Raw genomic sequence first — 21,377 nt, 5'->3', positions numbered from 1 at the left:
TAAAAAAAATTCTGGACATTTTCCAAAGTTTCTGGTAATTTTCCATGGTACTACCTGTGCGCGTGGCCGCGGATTTGAGGGTGGCAGCGCGCTCACGCCTGCGCGCTCCCGCGACTTAGCGGTCACTTATCACCGGGCCTCCAATCATTTCCTCGCGAGAACGGGTCGACGCGCGCTCCAGTCACCGGAGGAAGAGAAGACAAAATAAAATAACGTTACACACGTTCAACCGGCATTTTTTTTTTTAAATTCCTCTTTTTCTGTAAAATCACACGAACTCCAGCAGCCATGTCAGAGGAAAAGCCAAAGGTGAGATTTAATGTTTAAAAAAAAAAAAAAAAAGAATTATGTGGAAGCGGTTTTTTTTTTGTGCTATGGGAAAATGGCCTGGCTTTTGCACGTTTCTCTCAATTGGCGCAATGTTTGTTTCGTAAATGAATGAGATTTATCGCTGGTCCTTATTTATGCTTAGTTACTCAAACTGAGCGTTCTACTCCCGACATCTGTAAAAACAATTTAAATCACAAAAGTATTGTTTTGGTACTTTTTTTTTCGTTTTGGGGGTTTGCCGAAACGTTACCACGCGTTATGCGCAAATGCCGCAAACCTTCGCCGTCACAATAGGTTTGCGGCTCGAGGATGCTACCAAATTAACTTCATGTTTCAGGCTACAGAGTCGCAATGGTTTGCATTTTATTCGCCTCCGTTATTTTTGTAGTACATTACGATGAAACTGGTTCACTGGCGTGGTTAGCCGGGGGCCAAATTGCATCGTTTGAGAACCTCCACCTGCTAGTCTCGAAGCTAACATGTTAACGTTATCGCCATTGGTGCTCTAAGCTTGTCGTAGGCCTCCACTATTTTTTATATTTTATATTTACCGAGAATGATGTTTTATGCTTCACCTTTTCTTCTTAACCCTTAAATACTGTTCATTATTTTATATAAAAGCAGCCAAGATTATCCTATACTGGTTCCCTGTATTGTTTGTTTGTTTGTTTTCTGTTTTCTCCAAAATGTTTCCATAGCCGTGATTATTAGTTGTTAATGTATCGGGGGGGGGGGGGATGGTGGTGTATTTTTATTTCCTACGTTGCAGTTTCTTGCTTGTGCAAATCATGCACCTCTTTCAAGACCACCCCTTTGTTATCACTCTCAAATATTAGAATGGGTCATGTAAGTTTGAACCATACAGTATGTAAGGGTTAAATGGAAATTAAATGATACTAAATTAGCTTGCTGTGTCTCTCCTGTGCTAGCTGAACAATGATTTGAATTTAACAAAATGTCTACCTGAAACTTGGACATGCGCAGGAGGGCGTCAAGACCGAGAACGACCACATCAACCTCAAGGTTGCGGGGCAGGATGGCTCGGTGGTCCAATTTAAAATCAAAAGGCACACACCCCTCAATAAACTCATGAAGGCGTACTGCGAACGACAGGTGAGATTCAGCTACTTTTGGTGGGGTTTAAACCCACAAATGGACAGAATACAGGCTGGGCCAAGAGGAAGGGTGGAGGCAATGATTGTTAAATGAAGGAAATAAGGTTGAAGTAAGGTAGCAAGAGGTGTTAAAGGAAAGAAAGTATGATGGAAGGAAGATGCCATAAAGGTAGTGTATATGATAGGACGCATGGAAGGAAGCAAAAGTTTGCAAGACTGATGTGAAAAGAAAGAAGGTAGAAAGTATGAAAGCAAGGAAAGGGATTGACAGAAGAGGCCTGATTTTGATCTGAAGATGTCCAGTTCCATGCCATTTGGGTGTTATTTTCTTGTTCATACAGGGACTCTCAATAAGGCAGATCAGGTTCAGGTTTGACGGCCAGCCCATCAATGAGACTGATACACCTTCGCAGGTAAGTCAGCCTCTCACATATTAAACTTATTGACACTTTTCAGCTACAGTGGAACCTCAAGTACCAACTTGAATAATCCCTTAGGAACTATAGTAATTGAAATGCTTTTCCTATCTAGGATCAAACGGTGACAATCAAAACAAAGTACTGAGTAAACTGTTCAAATAGTTATCATACAAGTTGAGCTGGGATTTTTTTCAGTCAATACAAAAGCGAAGGATGTTTTTGAAATCGCTAAACATTGGCATAAAACGGTGTTTCTCAATTGCGGTCCTCAGGCCCCCCTAGCCAGCCTGTTTTCCATGCCTCCCAATTCCCAATGCAGCTGATTCCAATGACAGCTAATCAGCCAACTCTGGAGAAGCCTGATAACATCCTCACCTGCGTTGCAATTGGGAGACATGGAAAACAGGCTGGCTAGGGAGTCTAAGGACCGGAATGGGGCACATGCCACGGAAGAGGCGCGACTGTTTTTTGCACATCAGTTTGTTTCCGGTTCGGTTTGCGACGTGTGGGCTGCGTCAAAAATACTTGTGCTTCCGACTTTGTGCCCCTCGAGTGCGCGTTCGCAACCCGGACCGGAAATAAACTGGTGTGCAAAATCACGTCCCGCCTCTTCCGTGGCATATACCCCATTGAGAAACACTGGCTTAAAACAAAGAGAGAAAAAAAATCAGCCTGACCCAAGAATTCAATGAATCGATCGCCCACCCTTAAGTATAAAAATGTTACCTTATCAAGAACAAATATAAATAAGTGAAAGTATAATGCTGTAATTTGGACTCTGAAGCTAATCCAGCACGCATGTGTTTTCTTCTAGCTGGAGATGGAAGATGAAGACACCATAGACGTTTTCCAGCAGCAGACGGGCGGACGCTGCTAAGCTCCCTTTGACAGACATGACACTCTGACATCATCACCCTTTTCCATCACTCCTCTCTCAGATATTATTATTATTATTATTATTATTATTATTATTCACTTAAGCTACGGCCGTTGTGATGTATTAAAAAAAAACAAAAATGGGTGGGGTATTTCGGGGTTGACTGACACTTTCTGAGTGTTGGGTTCGGACCAACGGTGCAACAACTTTGTCGCCAGTGAGCGTTTTTGGAATCGGCTAGTTTTTAAGAGTGGCACGCGTGACTCTGCCAACATCAACGTATTTTGCGTTTTAGCTGCTTCTGCTAAATGGCTTTGTTTTTGTTTTAAGATTTGACTCTGTACAGACGTACCAGAATGGATGTAAGTACCACCACTTTAGAATGACCAAACAAAGCGTCCAAAGGAAGTCTGGACTGTATTTTTGGCTTTGTCGCTTATTCTTTGGTTTCTACGTGTCCAGTGGGGAGAAACTGCTTCCGTGCCGCCAAGTATTTATTCACACAGTAAGAAGAGGATATGGATCAATAGAGTCAGTATATTATTGTGAAAACCTCACTTCAGTTGTGTGTGACTTTTTTTTTTTTGTTTATTTTGTTTTTTGTGTGTATGTAAAATGGCCGACAATGAAGAACCTTTAGCTCAAATGCAATAATTGTTGACATGAGGGAATTGCAGGTATTGGCATTGGGGGAGGGATCTCATTAGGTCCAATGTGCCAAAGCTTCAGTTTAAGTCGGACATGCTGTTAAATGGGAATAAACATTTACACAGCTTTAAACCATGCAGATATAATTGATTTTAAGACTGTGACAGTCCCTCCCTTTTAATGTAAATGTACCCTTTATTATAAGAAATAGATGGCATGCACCCCCCACCTCCCCCGTGTATTTTTGTGTGTGTTCAGTACATCTAAAATGGAAGCTATATCACTCTTACTCGGTCATTAGCTGTTTTTTTGTTGGGTTTTTTGTTCAAACGAGAGCACACTTTTCCCACCCCAAAACAAATAAACCTCCATTTGAGCAGGACTAGCTAAAAAGAAAAAGTTACTAGGGGCCCAGGTCTTTTGACATGTTATTTGTTTCTCTACTGATTTGTACATTTGTGGTCTTTTACTACTGTATACAATAAATATAGTTTGGTACTCAGATTTGTTGGTGTTCGCTTCAGTTTTAATTCTGTAAAGTACAGTCTTAAAACAGTCAGGGCAAATTTTAGGGTTTTGCCAACTTGAGTTGTCTTGTGTCACAGCTAAATGTAACAAATCGAGCCATATCTAAATTGGTGAAACGAGTTATGATAAATGATTAGTGAAACAAACGTGCATGTACAATAAATGACGGTGAGGTGTGCCCTCTAGTGGTTATTCAACTCTGGCTACGGTGTCCACAGCTGTAGCTAACCGACGTGCCTACTTGGCGGCCATGTTGGAAAGGACAACATTCCCATGCAATGACATTGAAATTAAGCCGTAAATTCTCATTTCTCAACTGATGCTCCTGAAGTTCGCCTTTTTTGTCAATGAGAAGATGTGCGCTACCACCACGGAATATTTTCTGGAAAAAAAGGCCGGAAAAATATTTTACACGTGAAAGGTTATTCCCAGTTACCATGTACAGTAGTAATTTTGAATTTTCTATGTTTGCTTGTTCTGGTGAAACTTCCGTAACAGTTACTGAACAAATTGATTATAATAACGTTACATTATTTTTAGATTTCAATAGTTTGTACAAAATTGCGAAATAATAGCAAAAACAAAACTTATACAGCACAATGGCGAGGGAGTAGTATCTAACAGCCGAAGAAGACGAGGGCAACGAAGAAGACGAGGAGGCGGAAGTAAGTACTTGGGCAGAAGGCATTTGTCGCACGTGTGTTTTGAGTCACCCGGAGTATAAGGTTAATTGCAGCATGGCAAAAGTTTCGACGAAAAAGCGGAATATGAAGGTTCGCAAGAAGAACCCGAACGTTACAGATGACATCCCAGACGTAAGCTACGATTTCGTCGAAGATGGCTTCACTAATGCAGATGAGATTGTCGCTAGTGACTCGGAACAAGACAGCGATGATGAACGAAAACGTCTAAAGCTGGTGGAGGCCATCAGCTCTCTCGGGGGAGCCAAGCGGAAGAAAAAGCTCGCGGAGCGATCGGAGCCGGCCGTCCAAAAGTCCGAATTTACGGTCAATGCGGAGGGTGAGGGTGACAAAATAAAGTTGACTGATCTAATGAAGTCCATGTACAAAGTACCGACTGTCTCGACCAATGCCCAAAAGCAGCTGAAAAACCTGCAGAAAAGTAAGAAAACCATTGAATGCCCCCTGAGCCGGCAGGAAAGCGAGAGGATCCAGAGAGATGTGGCCTTTCAGAAAGTGGCAACAGATGTTACCCAGTGGAGAACTGTCATTCAGCAGAACCAAAAGGCCGAACAACTTACTTTCCCTTTGAACCAGGAGCCATCTGGCCCAAAACCCGTGGAGAAGATTGTCACGGGCTGGAAGGCACAAACTCCCCTTGAACAGGAAATATTTTCTCTCCTCTCTGCCAACAAGCAGCCGACCAATGACCCAATTTTGACCCCTGATGAAGAGGCATCCATGAAGGCGATGAGCTTGTTGGAGGTGAAGATACGTCGTGCTGAACTTCAGAAAGCCCGGGCTGTGCAGACCTACTATGAGGCCAAAGCCCGGAGAGAGCGCAGGATCAAGAGCAAAAAATACCACCGAGTGCTCAACAAAGCAAAGCGCAAAGAATTCCTCAAACGCTTTGACGAGATGGTGAAAAATGACCCGGCGGCTGCTTTAGAGGAGATTAACAAAATGGAGTTGGCCAGGATGCAAGAAAGGATGTCGCTAAAACACCAAAACAGCGGCAAGTGGGCCAGGTCCAAGGCAATCATGGCAAAATATGACGAAAGCGCTCGCAAAGCAATGCAGCAGCAGCTGGAGGTCAACAAAGACTTGACGCAGAAACTCGCCGTTGCTTTGGATGACGAGGACGAGGAAGACGAAATCCCGGAGAACTTGCCTGATTTTGTAAACGAGGCACCGCTGGTGTCAGGTTCAAATCCCTGGATGAAAGGACAGCTCTCAGAAGATCCCGCTGAGAAAGGGAAAGACGCGCATGACCTTGTTGACTTGACCACCGAAACAACTGTAAATGCAGAAGAGGAGGAGGAAAGTGATATCGAGGAAACTGAAGAAGAATCCCAGCTGCGGGAGTTTGATAACCGTCGGAAAATGCGGCAGGCTTCTGATTCTCTCACGTTTGAAAACGAGGACGCACAAAAGTTAGAGGCCCGTGGAAAAGCGGCCATCGTTGAGGAATCTGAAGATACCTCTGTTCAGCTGGTGGAAGGGCAGACAGACCAAATGCAGACTTTTGAGTTCATGTCGCTCCTCAATGAAGTGGAATCAGCTCAAGCCGATAAAGCTACCCCTGAGCCGCAGCTGTCCTCGGACCACGCACCGAAAAAACAAAAACAAGGAATCCAGCTGAAAGACGTTCTCACCAAAGAGGCAAATCCCATCCTTGTCCCGCTCGCCCCGACTGCCGTGACCACGGAGGACTCGGACGAACCGTTCGATCAGACCGACCTCATTCAAGAAGCCTTCGCCGGAGACGACGTCGTCGCAGACTTCATGAAGGACAAGAAAAGCCAGGAGAACTCGGACAAGCCCGCCGTCGTAGACATGACGCTGCCCGGCTGGGGGGAGTGGGGCGGGGCGGGCCTCAAGCCCTCCCTCAGGAAGCGCAGGAGGTTCCGAGTTAAACCGGCCCCACCTGCGCCCAGGAAAGATGACAAACTGCCCAGCGTCATCTTCTCCGAGAAGAGGAACAGCTCGCTCACCCTTCACCAGGTGAACACGCAGCCATTTCCGTTCACCAGTCACGCTCAGTTCGAGAGCACCTTGCGCTCTCCCGTGGGACGCACCTGGAACACTGAACGCGCTGTTAAAAAGCTCACCAAACCAAAGGTGCTCACCCGGATGGGTGCCATTATTGAGCCGATGGCTCGGGAGGAGCTGATGAAGGACAAGAAAACATTTGCAAGGGATGAGAGTGATGACAAACTGAAAAGTAACAAAAAGTAGGCTTGCATAAGTAGAAAATTCTTTGGAACGTTCCTGTATATTTTTTTTTTTTCACATTCACCCTTTCTATCTAGTTTAAAACACACTGTGTTCCCTTGGCAATGTAATGAAAATGGATAATATTGTGGTTTAATGTCTTATTTCAAAATCATGCAGAAACAGAACAAAAATTTTCAACAGTTTGTGTCTTGAATAAATTTGGAATAAAGATGCATTAAAAGTTGGAAGTCAGTTGGAGTGGAGTGGTATTTGCTTTCCGGTTCCAGATGGTGGCGCCCAAGCCTCAGTAATGTGGTTTCAAACACACAGACTGCTGTCAAAAAAAGCAAGAAAACAAAACAAAGCCGCATCACAAGAAAGCAGCCAAAGACACTATTTATTTTTTTTATTTTTTATTTATTTTTTATTTTTTTTACTCGTGCATATATCCAGTTATGAGTGTTAGTCGGTTGCTGGGATCTGTCTGCCCATTAATCATACTTTATATGTGAGGAAAATTATATTGCCTATTTACACTTTTTGTTGTTGTTGTTGCTTTTATACAGTGTTGACTTTTTAAAAATGTAACTTCAAAATGTTAATCTAAAATGATTAGAAAGTAAAAAAAAAAAAATCCAATTATAATGGATTTGAAAGATTTTATCAATAACTGGCCATCTTTACAGTGCAGTAAGGACGATTGCAAAGTATTTATAGACTGCACTAATGTGAATACATCCTGTGTAATATACAGGATGTATTTGGTAGGAGTGGTATGCTGGCTCTGCTGCAGTAGTCTGCAACATAATCATTGATTTATTAATAAAATGTACATTTCAACATTTGAAGCAATGAAGTTTACTGAATCGACTGAAGTTAGTATATACATGTAGCCTGTTTAAACTTAGTTTAATCATGTATAGTACACAATTTTCATATGCAGTACAATTTGTTTTGTTTTTTTGTTAAAACAGGACCTTTTTCGTACAATATTTTTTCAACTTTAAATACAGCACATTGAGGTAGACTTCACATTTACAGTACATTGGTTTGCTAACTATTAACAATTCAAAATCCAAAGACGGGCTAATGAACAACATCAGTGTCGCAGATGCAGAGTTAAACCCCTTTTTTCGTCAAACACAACATGTAGACAAATAAAACAATATATTCATCATTATCGTTTGAAACTATTCGTCTTAATTTGTGATTGCATGACTGTAGCTATTACACTGTGTCCTACAAATAAAAGAAAAAATCTTATTTGCTTTAGGTGCACATGGGCATTTCCATTAAGTTCAATCGTGAAAAATACTTTCCCTCTTTGTAGCTTCTTCCAGAAAGATTAAAAACACAATATGAGTAACAATATGGTAAAAACAGTAATGTTGAAGTAAATGTTACATTCAATTTTTTCCCCCTTAAAAAACACAAACCCAAGTCCTCTGTAAGAATAAGAGTCCCTTGAAAGCCTGATTAACTCGTTTGTGTGTGTGTCTGAACAAGGTGGTTGAGGAAAAAAAAAAGCAGTAGGACGAGTGACAGGCTCATTTGCATGGCAGGGGCCTCTTAAAAAGTAGGCAGTGCAGGTGCACTGCTCCTCCACACACTTCAGTGGCTTCCTCTTCAGACACACACATCCTCAAAGATCATCTGGAACATCCTGCTGTTGTTATTCTCCTAACTTTGGACTTATCTTTTCTCTTTTAAGATTTTTTTTTTTTTGTATGATGTGAAAGATGCTTTTGCCAAGGGAGCATCCCGCATGGAGACGCTTTGTCGGGGAGACCGAGTGAAGTGAAGAGGCTTGTGGTGATGATGTCATCGCTGCTACTCTCCCAGCTCCTTCTGCTCAGCATCAGGGCCGCTGCCGGGACGGCTGACCTTGGGGGAGAATGTCCAGGTAACACCCACACACACTTGAAGTCACTTTAATAATAACAATTATCTACCTATGAATTCCTGGGAAACCCCCTCCAGCCACAAATTCCTCTGGATAGCGAATCCATACTGCAGGGAATAAATGGTTTGCCAAGCTTGGCATGCCAATTTTGTGCTTTTAATTTTCTTCCTTACCCGCCTCTAAACAAGTACAGACGTGGAACGAATTTGGGATTCCACATGTTCCTAGGATGTCTCATTCGTTTTAGGAGCAATTCCCATTTGCTGGAAAACACTAAAAGCCACCTCCCTGCCACCCAGGGCTATTCCGCACGCAGTAGGAATTCCGGCATGCTGCAACGATTTTTTTCTTTTTTTAAAATTAGTTAATAGCAGGAGATCCCGCTTAGGGGCAGGCAGCCCTCTTGGAGGTGGGTGCCAACCGCTTTTGTTTTCTCTCATATCAAAGATGCCGTTCGACTGACGTTTTGTTGTCAAAAATAGCAGTGCAGTTCCAGCGGAATCTCCAAAGTTGATCATTAATCTATGTTAGTATAATGCAATGATTTAAAGTCCCTGTAAAGTGAAAGGAAATTGAAAGTTTAATTAAAAGACTGTTTTGTCTGTCTACTAATGATAGACATACTAAATTTTATCTTATGAAGTGAAACTGGCTTTGTATGGTAAAGACCACAAATAGTGTTTTATTGGCCTCAAGTTCCCTCAACATACCAAAAAAGCAGACTTCATGTGTCTTTTCAGAATTTTTTTGCTAAGTCTACCTATCATACGAAATTTCATGTTGCAAAGTGAAACTGACTTCATGAGGTGAATTTAAAAAAAACAACAACAACAACAACTTGTAACTAGGTTAAGCACTCATTTTTACTCATTTGAGTTAGAAATAGTCATTTTCACATACGACTGTATCATCACTAATGTTATTCCACGGCCCCCAGTTTTGGCTCCTGTGGATCTTCTATCCGCCGTCCTTGAGAAGGACGTCTCAGCAGGGGTGCATGTGAGGTCATCCGGAGGTGTGCGCGGCGTCCATTTCTCTGGGCCTCTTGCTCCTGTCAGCCTGTTCTCCAACTGTGACCATTCCCCAAAAAACTTCTCCATCGTGGTCACGCTCAAAGTGGCTCGGATCGCACACAAGGTGAGCAATGCGCTCGTTTCTTCTCTAGAAGACAGCGGCAGTTCAAGACGCCTTCTTTACTGAAAATAAAACAAAAATTGAAGACAGTTTACTGATAAACAAAATGAACAGGGAGAGTCTTCTTTTCATCGCATCTTGCTCTCCGACTCTGACTCCTGTCATTCAAGCATTTTAAAACCACCACCACGACTTTTTTCCAACCCAGGGGAAGCATATACAATGAAAACAGCAGAGGACCCGGAATTGAACCCTGTGGAACACCATACATTACGTTATTCACGTTAAATTCATATTGCACATATTCTTCTGACCACTTTTTTTCTTTGCTCGTGTGAAGGGATTACAAATAATAAGGAAATTACACAATGTACCGTCACGACAGTCAAAAGTCGATTACTGAGCACACCATATCGTCATTTTTGTTGTTCATCTTCTAGAAAAGTGAGTACATCTTCTCCATGATGGAGGCTAAAAGAGCAGAGCAGGGAGCTCTGGAGGACAAGGAGGATGAAGAAGAGAGGAAGGAGGGAAATAATCTGCAAATGGACATCAGTAGGAGAAGAGCGAGGAACAATTCAGAACACCGCCGTCTTCTCCTGGGACTGAGGCTCTCCGGGAAGCGTCTGCATGTGCTCTTCAGAGGACAGCGAGGCGTCACGGAGCAGTGGGTGTTCCGGGGTGCCCACCTCGACGACAACCGCTGGCACACCTTGGTCCTGTCCGTCGGCGGTCGGCACGCCAGCCTGACGGTGGATTGTGGCTCACCGCGGGAAATGTAAGTTTTATTTCTAAGACCTAGACAAAAAAGATGGTAATGTTTACCAGCGTTTATTCAGTGGTATAATTATAGTCTCCTGGATCTTAATGTTGTAAAAACCTAATCGTCTTTTGAGCCACTGAGAATTAACTACTGTAACTCAATTTGTGATCATTATTTTTTTTATCTGCAAAAAAAATATTGCGTTTATTTCAAACTGCCCCATGCAGAAGAATTGAATTGCCCACACCAGGATCAATAAAGTTGTCTGAATTGCAAATATGAATCACCCACCTCCTGAGTTTCCGTTCTGTCCCCTTGAATATGCCCCACAGGGGTAATAAACTAGGTCATTCAGCACAGCACATCAGCAGCGTTGCAAATATGCTCACAGCCTGAAATCATACAATCACAGCAGGCTGACATCATTTGATAGATGGCTCTGAGTGCAACGTCCCCCAAGGCGGGAATATTCCTAGACGCACAGATAATATACTGTAGTTATTGTACAAAAGTCCATGAGACTTGATGTTTTTCCAACAGCCTTCCCTACCAGCCTTTCCCGTCAGACCTCAGCTTTCATGTATCCAGATTTCACGTTGGCAGTAGGGGCCGGTGGAAAGGCTTGTTTACGGTAATGCCCACACTTTACCCTCTTGATGCTTACGTCATTAGTTGTCAGTTCAGGTTAAGTTCTCCATCAAACTATCTGCAGACTACATTGTTTCCCTCTGATCCACTGATTTTTGTATAGGGCCTGTTGCGACAGTTGGTTCTGGTGCCAGGTTCAGATGCAACCCGTCAGATATGCCCATCGACCCACCCTCAACTCGCAGCTCTGTCAGTTCCACCGATGCTGTCGTCAGATGTTGCCGCCACTGGGAAGAATGTTACAAGTCACCTGGCCCCTTATGGTACAATTGTTGCATTATTTGTAGTATAATACATGAGATGCCATAAAGTCTACACAGTCTATTCTAAATCTTTGTGACCCACCAGAAATTGAGACTAGAGTGTCGGTGGGCTTACAGCTGATGTGCTCGGAGCCACTCCAAGGCCAGATGTGGTTCAATCCACTCAGGAAAGCTCTCTACCTTTGCGATGGTACCTCATGGATCACCGTGCTGGAGGGTGAGATGCCGACATCATCTTCACAAGAATGTCTCAGTTTGGAAATTAACAAACGTCTTTATCTGCTCAGATCGTAAACGGCTGGACTATGTTGAGGAAAAACAGGTTCTCAGCACCAGCTCAGAGACACATGACATAGAGGTAAAACCACTTCTCAAGCTCTACATGTCATTTCTGTCATTTCACGCTGTAGTCAAATCCACTTCATGTGAGCCTAAGTCAAGACGAAGACGAAATCACGAAGGCCTATTGAAATTAAAATGAAGATGTTGAAGGTTTAAGAGCAATTAAAGACTTTTAAGTGGTTGAGACGATGTCAAGACCAAGACTTCAAGGGTTTGTTTAGCCAAGTAAAGACAAAGACTGTGAAAAGTTGAGACCAAGTCAAGATTCAAGACTTTGAGAGATTGAGGCCAAAGTCAAGACCAAGACTTTTAGAGTTTTAGAACAAGTCAAGACTAAGACCAAGATAGGTTGAAATTAAGTCAAGTTTAAATCTTTTCCAGGTTGAGACCAAGCCTTAGAGGGTTTAAGACCAAGTAAATACTAAAACTTAGAGTATCTGAGACCAAGGCTTTGGCAAATACTTTGGAAAGTTGAGACCAAGTCAAGGCCCAAGACATTAAAGGGTTGATACCAAAGCCAAGACCACGACTTTGAGAGGTCAAGACCAAGACCCTGAAGACTCAGAGCTGAGACTGGTTCAGAACCAAAATTCCAAAGGGTTGAGAACTTGAGACCAAGACTAAGAATTTGAGGCGTTTAGAACTAGTCAAGACTAAGACCAAGACAGGTTGAAACTAAATCAAGTTTAAAACTTTGAGACCAAGGCTTTGAGGGTTTAAGACCAAGTAAACATTAAAACTTAGAGTACTCGAGACCAAGGCTTTGGCAAGACCAAAGCTGTGTTTGGAATCACTCATTTCCTACTCACTATCTCGGGATTGAAACAAAGTGAAGACCAAGATTGTGAATTGCTTGATGTCATCTTCAGATCTTCCAGGTACAGGGTGTGGGTCTGATGGCTGCCATGGCTCACCGCTCCACAACTTCTGGCTCCGCAGTGTATCAGTGGAGCCAACATAACGGCTTCCAACTGTACCAGAATATTAGCACCCATGGATCTCTGGCATTGAGGCATTTCAACATGGGCAAGAAGGTATGACAGCAATAAAAGGGGACAAATGAGATTGCAGGTAGTTCAATAAGAAATGTGCATGCCTGTATGCAGTCCATACAAGATCTGGAAGTAGGCTGGAGTATACTGACTTTGAAACTTCCTGTTATTTTGTTCTAGACATTTCTGGTGGTGTCGAACTCCAATACAGGCACCAATATGGGAAAGGAAATTGATGTCTCCGTCATTTACAAGTGGAGCCGAACAAGCGAACAGTTTGTCAAGTTTCAGACTTTGGAAACGCACTGTGCACGCGACTGGGAGGCCTTCAAAATTCATCGACACACATTTCTCGTAGTCGCCAATCACAGGATAGGTAGGACAACAACAACAAAAAACATGGAATCTGTATCATCAAACATGTTGTCATTTTCAGACCAATACCAGACCACACAACTCTGAAGGCCTCAGCTTGAAGTCAGAACAAGACTTTCAGAGGGTTGAGACTTGAGCAAGTCCAAGACTAAGACTTTGACTTATTCAGACCAAAACTAAGACTGCCAAAAGTTGAGACCACGTTGAGATTAAGAATTTGAGCAGTTGATGGACCAAGACTGAATGGATGAGACCAAGTCATGACCAAGACTTTCAGCGAATGAGACCGAGTCGAAGCCAAGGCCTGAGCAGTTGAGACTAAGTCGAGACCAAAATGTTAAGTACTTGTGACTGAGTTAGGAGACACATTTGAAAAGTTGAGATCAAGTAAAACCAAGACCCTAAAGACTAAGAGTTGAGACTGCGTCAGAACCAAAACATGATGGGTTGAGACCAACACCAAGAATTTGAGTGGATGAGACCAAATCAAACCAAGTCTTGCAGGGATTCGGACAGAGTCAAGACCAAGTTTGAAGGGTTGAGACTGAGTCAAGACCAAGTCTTTGAGTGACCAAAACTTTGAGGCTTTAAAACTCACTTATCATTATGGTGTATCACTGTCTCTCCTGTAGGTAGAAAAGTGAGATTGCAAAATTGAGACCGAGTCAGGACCAAGACTCTGAGTAGTTGAAACTGAGTCGAAACCATTACTTTAAGGGGTTGAGAACTTGAGACCAAATCAAGACCAATACTTTGAGGGTGCAAGACCAAGTCCAGACCAAAACCTTCAGGGGTTCAGACCAAATCAAGAGCAAGACTTTGAGATGTTCATACAGATTTGAACCCAAGACTTGACGGAATGAGACCAAGCCCATACTAACATTTTGAGAGATTGAAACCAAGTTAAGAGCAAGACTTTGAGGTGTTGGGACAGATTCGAGACCAAGACCTAACAGGGTGAGATAAAGTCAAGACCAGTACTCAAAGGACTTGTGACCAAGTCAAGACCAAAACTTTGAAACTAAATTAGAATTATGGTGTCACTCTCTCTCCTGTAGGTAATAACAACCACACCATAGACAGCGTTGTGTACAAATGGAACAGGCCGACTAAGTCTTTTGAGGTCCACCAGAGGCTGAGAACGTCAGGGGCTTACGACTGGGAGTTCTTCAAAGTGGGACCATACCATTTTCTGGTGGTGGCAAATGCATTTGATGGAGTAACCACGTCGGTGGACTCTGTGATCTACGTTTGGGTGGACGGGAACTTCAGAGTCTTCCAAACCATTAAGGTAAACACTTTGTTATTTAATTGAGATGTCATTAATCTGTTCATGGCCACTATAAAACCGATTCGTAATTGTGCAAATGATGCAAGGCCAGAGCTACACTGAAAGAGCTGAAAAACTTGATAATAATATGTTGTTGACCATTTTAAATATTAATGTATTATGGATTGAGTTTATGTCTTTTGTGGTGCAAAAGGGACATTTTCCAGGGCAAAACATTTTTTTTGTTTTTTATTTTCCTTTGATTACAGGGGAAAAACATTGAGTAAAAATTAAAGAAAATATCACCCAGACCTATGGCCCAAACTCATAATTTCTTCTGCTGAAATGTATGCGATGGCGGCCTGAAAGGCAGTAAAACAGTCCTGTGATTGCACTCGGAGGGAACAAACACAAACACGGCGAGATGAAAATGAGGTAATGACAAGGGATGGAGAGAAAAGCATCAGGCGTGTCCTCGCTGCTAAAAATAGAGCACGCGGTCTGTAGCCGACAGCGAGTGTCATATTTGCACTGTAACCGCACTTGCGGTGAAATGTGTGTTGACACATTGATAGGTCCATAAGGAGAGAGTGTGATTTAGGGGAATTCCACAGCTGGATGTGAGGATTAGCCAGAAAGCAACCCCCTGGGGCAGTTTAATTAATCACCTGAACTCACCCAGAACACTCTGACATACTGTACACTTCAATGACTGCTTAAGATGGTTGCCATGATGTCACACGTAGTACTTCTTGTTAGCAAAAAAACAAACAAACAAAAAAAACAACAACAATAAAACATCTGTGGTCATTGAGTGAATGGCTAATTTAATTCACTTTTTTTTGTTGCCCAAATTATGGTATACCAAATGCTAAAATGTCCTAGCATGCTATCTGTTACTTATAGACAACCCAACCAAACATTTTATATATACTGTCATTTTCCAAAAATATTGGACCGTCAAAGAAAATTGGGTTTCATTCATTCTTTCATTCATTTCTAGATGTTTTATTAAACAAATCAAGACAGAGCACCTTTCATTTGAAGCCACCCACTTTTCAAGTGAGCAAAAGTATTGGAACAGACATTATTAAATTACTGTAACTTAAAGTGAATAACGTAATATTTGGTGGCTTAACCCTTACTTTTAGTAACTGCGTCAAACCCGAGACCCATTGACTTCACCACTGTTGCATTCTTCATTTGAAATGCTTTTCCAGGCCTTTACTGAAGCCTCTTTCAGTTCTTGTTTGTTTCTGGGGGTTTCTTCCTTCAATCTCCTCTTAAGGAGATAAAATGCATGCTGTATTTGATAAAGGTCTACAATATTTTCACTCGTAGCCATTTTCACTTGAAGCAACCCCCTCCGCTCCCAGCTATTTGACTGGATTTTGACTGAATTTGCAAGGCCCACAGAATATTGTGTTCTATTGCTATAAAAACATGGAACCCACCAAAAGCAAGATTAGTCTCTTTTTTCATCAAGAAAAAAAGTATATTTCTGTCTGTTTCCGTTTTGCAGGAATTAACATTAGAAAAAAGCTAAGTTTCATCATTATTCACAAATCTGCTTAGAATTGTGGGAAATCAGCTTGTTTTCATCATGACCCTGGATGATCTCGTATACTCTGGTGCCACCTGCTGGCCGTTTTTGTAATTACTAGCATTTTTTTCACCCGTTCTCCGCAGTTGCTGCATCAAAGCCTTCTGTATGCTCTAGCATAAAAAAAAATAAAATAAATATATATATATATATATATATATATATATATATATATATATATATATATATAAAAAGTATAAATAAATATGTCTTTGGGACACTTAAAACATTTAAAATAGAACATATTTAGACATTTTTTGGAGCAAATGACTTAATTGTATGCCTGTTGTTGACAAATGGACGATCCTTAATCAATGTTTCAAATAAAATGGAAAATGTATTTTTGCAACTTGTTTTTGCAGGTGCAGTTCTTGCGCCTGTGTCAAAACAGCCTCTGACCTCTCGATGACTTCTGTTTCTTATGTTGATGTATAATCATTGTTATGTTGTTTTACCCTTTCACTGCCTCAAGATTGCCTCATAACCTTTCAAAGGCCAGCAGTTGCGTGTTTCTGCGGGTACCTGTACAAAAGTGGTGGGAACACACAGTTCTCAGGACTGGTTCAAGCTTCCACTTGAACACTGGTACCATTGTCCCATAAAAAAAATACAAACATTGTACATTGTTACAGTTTCAGGCTTATCAACATTTTTCTCAATTACAACACACACTGGTAGAGTTAAAGTCAATTTTAGTAGACAGTAGGGTCAAATTTATTCTGACACGGTGTATGTACTCAGGCTTTGTAGCAACTGCACAGAATTCAGTTTAAAAAGCTACAGGGTATTTTATTTTATTATTATTTTTTTAATGACAAAGGTGTTTGTTTCACTCGCGTGTAAGCCGACACAACCGATAATCACCATCGCCTAATTTACAAGTTGTTCCAACATGTTTCAAAAATAATAGTCCCCCATTAACTTTGCTTTTTTTCCTCCTCCTCCAGCCGTGTGTCTACTAGGATCCCATTGAGTCAGCTCATTTCCAGCCTTAATTACACATTTGTCCATACCTGTCTTTAAACTATCTTTTATTTTAACGCAGACGTTTTGCGCCACTGACTGGGAGATGTTCCAGATCGGCGCACGGGTCTTCCTGGTGGTCGCCAACGGACACCAGCTCCACGGCAACGGGCCCGGTCAATACGCCATCAACTCTACTGTTTACGAGTTGGACATGACCGGGCGAGTGTTTGTCCGCTTCCAGGATATTGTCACATACAGGTATCATCAAAAGTGGCAAAAGTACTCACACTTGTACTAATTTAAGTGTTAATGTACTTCAGTGTAAAAAATAAATTAATAATAATAAGTCAAAATTTTACCTCCCTTTAATTAATCAGGTGATTTAAAAAAAAAAAGTAATATTATTGTACTGTCATCTGTGGAGGTGGTCAAGTAATGAGCCTATTTTGACAAATTACGTAGAAAGTACCGATTTTGTTATCAAATATAGGGAATAAAAGTAAAAAGTCACAAAAAAATTAGATACCTAGAATATATACTTAAAGGGGGCGTTTGCTGTGTTAAAACTGATTTGAATGTAGCCTCATTTTACTAAGCCGCTCCTGCCTGAGTGTCTAACCAAAGCCAAATGTTATTCTCAAACATTCACAAAATAACAATTATGGAAGTGCATAGTTGCAATGAATAGTCACAGAGACGGCCTATCAAAACAAACAAAAAACAACAAAATAGGTTCAACAAAATAGCAGCACAAGCAATATTAAGCTAGCATTAGCACTGTAAACAAGCCAACGTTAGTCACAGCTGCTACTAGTACTTTGGTAGCATGGCTTATTTCTGGAGTGTTATTATTACACTAACTAAAAGTTCTTAATTGGAAGTTTAATTATTTAGAACATACAGTTCATTCAAAATAAAAAATAAAAAAGAGGTGGTAAACGACGGCACGGTCCATGAGTGGTTAGCACGTCTGCCTCCCAGTACTGAGGGCGCAGGTTTGAGTCCAGACTTCGGCCTTCCTTTTAATTTCAAAACTAAACATAAAAAAAAAAGAGAATTATATGTTAGATATTTAAAACAGCCAAACAACTGCCTAAAGGAAGACCCTGCTAGCGTAATGCTAATATACAATTGAAAACACCACTGACATGCTAATGATTCACAATAGTAACAGGCATATAATCTTTATCATATGAAAAAAAAAAAAAAGACTAATATCATTGCAGTATTGAGTCACTGAGAATAGTGATAATGTAAATGCAGACAAATTTATTTTTTCATGACTGAATTATTCTGCGGGGCACGGTGGATGACTGGTTAGCACGTCCGCCTCCCAGTACTGAGTACGCAAGATCGAGTCCAGGCTCCGGCCTTCCTGGGTAGAGTTTGCATGTTCTCCCCGCGCCCGCGTGGGTCTTCTCCGGGTAGTCCGGTCTCCTCCCACATTCCAAAGACATGCATGGCAGGTTAATTGAGCGCTCTGAATTGTCCCTAGGTGTGCTTGTGAGTCTGGATGGTTGTTTGTCTCTGTGTGCCCTGCAATTGGCTGGCTTCCAGTTCAGGGTGTACACCGCCTACTGCCCGAAGCCAGCTGGGATAGGCTCCAGCACCCCCCACGACCCTTGTGAGGAGTCAGCGGTCAAGAAAATGGATGGATGGATGGATGGATGGATGGATGGATGGATGGATGGATGGAGGTGATAAACATACCTGCTTATTAATTGTCGCTTCTGAATCCTCTCAGCTGCCTGAGGTCCCATCGCTCTGCTTCTGTTTGCTCGTCTAATACTCAATTCAATACCTAAATAAATAAAAGCTCACAAATGATCATAATTTAAGCATTTTCGTAACTTTTGCTTCTTCTGACAGCGCGGTGGACTGGGAGTTCTTCACTCTCGGGGAGGAATATTTCCTAGTCGTTGCCAACTCCTTCAACGGCGAGTCATATTCTCTCAACAGTGTTCTGTACAGGTACAGTACTCGCCTTGTCATCTTACTGCTGAGGACCATTCGTAGCGTAGCTCGCTTGACGTGGGGGATTTTTGGGCCAGCATGTTTAACTGAAAATGGATACAAAGGGTCTCCTGTACAGTCATCCCTTGCCATATCACTGTTCACTTTTTATGGCCTTACTGCAGCATGGATTTTTTTTTTAAATATTAAAATTTTGTGGTTTACCATTTTTCCACATGGATTAATGTTATTGCACATAGCAATAATAATAATTTGTGTTTTTATCATTGCTATACATGCAATAACATAATTTTTTCACATTTTATTTTTAAATAATTTTGATTTATTTATGTATTTTTATTCATTTTTTGTTCTATTTAATTTCATTTTTTATGTTATATTCTTATTTTATTTGTTTTCAATTTTATTTGTATTTAACTTTTAAATCATTTTTACATCTATTTTTATTTCATGTTATAATTTGTAAAACTCCACTAAATGTGGGTTCTTGCGTCCCTCTGCGTCAAGGTGGCAAGGCTACGAGGGCTTCGTTCCCGTCCACTGGCTCCCGACCATCGGTTGCAGCGACTGGGAGTTCTTCAATGCTGGCGGAGACTCTTATCTGATCTACTCAAGTGCCAAAGCGCCTCTCGCCAAAGTGTTCAAGCTGAAAATGTACTGAGCTCATTCACGCCCGTATTTATGCGTGTGGATGCATGCCCCACAGCAAGGGGTAGCGCCCATGCCCCCACCCCACCCCCCCGCCAAGTGTCGGCCCACCATAACAAACCCTCCAAGGAACTCCTTATCAAAGAACGGATATCAAAATAAGCACTTGTGTGATTGTTGCATCATATTTTTCATGAATTTAATGTACCCCTCAGAGGACATTGACAGAACATTTTTTATCCTTAATGTAAAGACATGCAATGTGTGTGTGAGTCTGCAGCATGACTCCACATAATGATCATAAATTATTCAAAGAACAATAAGCTACTTACCATTTTCTTAAAAGGTTACTTCTGTTGACTAGGATATTTTGCACACTATTAAATGTCATTTGTTAACAGTCTTGGTCCTGTCCGTAAATATTCAGTATTTGAATGGATCGTATGGTGAACAGTCAGCAGTCACTGTTAGCCTCATAAAATAAAATGCATGAACTTTAAGGGGCAGGTAGTTTATCATCATAGAGCTGAAGTTTTCCACAAGTTTCGCTTAATTTTGAACTAAAGCATTCCTCTGTCTTTTAAATCAATGATGAGCAGTTTAATTTTGGAGCATGATTGTGCTCTTTGTTGGAAAGCATTGTGAATGAACGTTTCACGTAAACTTCAAACATTCAGAAAGCTGCAGTCATTCAGAAAGACGCTGTTGAGCTCTACAATGTTAATTCATGACTGTCAAACTTAGCTTTTAAGTATTGAATCTGCTTGACCTAATATATCATTCATAAACCATGTGACATGGATTTAACCAATGAAATCAGTGCAGTGAGTTCAAAGAACGTACAGAACAAATTAGCGAAAGGCTTTATTGTGTCGCCTTTATCGTCTCATAAATCCACGGATATGAAGGTATAAATCATAATTCGTGCTAAAGTTATGATTATCTTAATATTACTTTGAACATTTCTAGGCATTTAGGTCGAAAATATTTCACATTCTTGGATGTGTATAGGTCTCGTTTTTTTTTTTTTTTTTTTTTTTAATAGTAATACTACTCCTAATAAAAATCTTGATTATTATTTTCCCCATAATCGCTCAGCACTTGCTTGCTGCTTTGATTTTATTGTTCGCATGCGTGCAAATAAGATAAAAACACCACTTAAAAAAATAAATAAATAAAAGAAGAGCAGATTTGTTTTATTTTGACTTTCTAAACACCACGAAGGCCGGTCTAGCCGCCCGGATCTGTGTGTGCTCAGTGGCTTTACCAAAACAAAGCAGGACTTACTGTTCTGTTTTTGTTATTCCTTGATTATTTTTCATTTGAATAGTATTAGCTGAGTGTCTGTTCCATTTTGGGCAGTATTTAATACAACAATTACTCAATTACACAAGCTCATGTTTACTATACTAGTTTTATTTATCTATCTATCTATCTATCTATCTATCTATCTATCTATCTATCTATCTATCTATCTATCTATCTATCTATCTATCTATCTATCTATCTATCTATCTATCTATCTATCTATCTATCTATCTATCTATCTATCTATCTATCTATCTATCTATCCATCTATCTATCTATCTATCTAATTATAACTCCTCTCATTTATACATGTAAACAGTTACAAAAAAAGATTTGTCCCAATCACATGAATGAAGCACAACCGGAATAGGTTA

General features: G+C 41.0%; 3 protein-coding genes across 5 annotated transcripts; all 3 read left to right on the top strand.

The window, feature by feature from the left end:
- The first annotated feature begins 54 nt into the window (after positions 1–54).
- sumo3a (small ubiquitin like modifier 3a) lies at positions 55–3,893 on the top strand. Of its 2 annotated transcripts, none has more exons than XM_077539682.1 (4): positions 55–309; positions 1,315–1,443; positions 1,787–1,858; positions 2,679–3,893. In XM_077539682.1, exons 1-4 carry the CDS (start codon positions 289–291, stop codon positions 2,739–2,741), a joined length of 285 nt encoding a protein of 94 aa, XP_077395808.1. In that variant the 5' UTR covers positions 55–288; the 3' UTR covers positions 2,742–3,893. The 2 variants fall into 2 exon arrangements, with proteins under 2 accessions (XP_077395808.1, XP_077395809.1); XM_077539683.1 differs by lacking the exon at positions 55–309 and adding an exon at positions 321–684.
- A 277-nt stretch (positions 3,894–4,170) lies between these two features.
- Positions 4,171–20,095, top strand: tspeara (thrombospondin-type laminin G domain and EAR repeats a). 2 transcript variants are annotated; one of them, XM_077539678.1, is made up of 14 exons: positions 4,171–4,582; positions 8,554–8,717; positions 9,655–9,854; positions 10,292–10,629; positions 11,155–11,245; positions 11,366–11,525; positions 11,611–11,742; positions 11,813–11,883; positions 12,737–12,901; positions 13,040–13,235; positions 14,293–14,525; positions 17,153–17,331; positions 18,943–19,044; positions 19,555–20,095. In XM_077539678.1, exons 2-14 carry the CDS (start codon positions 8,630–8,632, stop codon positions 19,706–19,708), a joined length of 2,109 nt encoding a protein of 702 aa, XP_077395804.1. In that variant the 5' UTR covers positions 4,171–4,582; positions 8,554–8,629; the 3' UTR covers positions 19,709–20,095. The 2 variants fall into 2 exon arrangements, with proteins under 2 accessions (XP_077395804.1, XP_077395803.1); XM_077539677.1 differs by lacking the exon at positions 4,171–4,582 and having other exon boundaries at positions 8,356–8,717.
- Positions 4,548–7,066, top strand: LOC144032034 (U3 small nucleolar RNA-associated protein 14 homolog A). Its single transcript, XM_077539676.1, has one exon. The coding sequence runs from the start codon at positions 4,655–4,657 to the stop codon at positions 6,833–6,835; it is 2,181 nt and encodes a 726-aa protein (XP_077395802.1). The 5' UTR covers positions 4,548–4,654; the 3' UTR covers positions 6,836–7,066.
- Positions 20,096–21,377: the final 1,282 nt, after the last annotated feature.

The sequence above is a fragment of the Festucalex cinctus genome, chromosome 12 (genome assembly GCF_051991245.1).
Source record: "Festucalex cinctus isolate MCC-2025b chromosome 12, RoL_Fcin_1.0, whole genome shotgun sequence".
NCBI lineage: Eukaryota > Metazoa > Chordata > Actinopteri > Syngnathiformes > Syngnathidae > Festucalex > Festucalex cinctus.
The sequence above is the reverse complement of the archived record's forward strand: the minus strand, read 5'-3'. Positions and strand labels throughout refer to the sequence as shown.

Coding starts and splice junctions, on each gene's coding strand:
- LOC144032034 (XM_077539676.1), top strand. CDS start 4,655: ATGGCAAAAGTTTCGACGAAAAAGCGGAATATGAAGGTTCGCAAGAAG.
- sumo3a (XM_077539682.1), top strand. CDS start 289: ATGTCAGAGGAAAAGCCAAAG. Junction 310..1,314: donor TGTCAGAGGAAAAGCCAAAG/GTGAGATTTAAT, acceptor GGACATGCGCAG/GAGGGCGTCAAGACCGAGAA. Junction 1,859..2,678: donor AGACTGATACACCTTCGCAG/GTAAGTCAGCCT, acceptor GTTTTCTTCTAG/CTGGAGATGGAAGATGAAGA.
- tspeara (XM_077539678.1), top strand. CDS start 8,630: ATGATGTCATCGCTGCTACTCTCCCAGCTCCTTCTGCTCAGCATCAGG. Junction 11,246..11,365: donor GGTGGAAAGGCTTGTTTACG/GTAATGCCCACA, acceptor ATTTTTGTATAG/GGCCTGTTGCGACAGTTGGT. Junction 14,526..17,152: donor GAGTCTTCCAAACCATTAAG/GTAAACACTTTG, acceptor ATTTTAACGCAG/ACGTTTTGCGCCACTGACTG.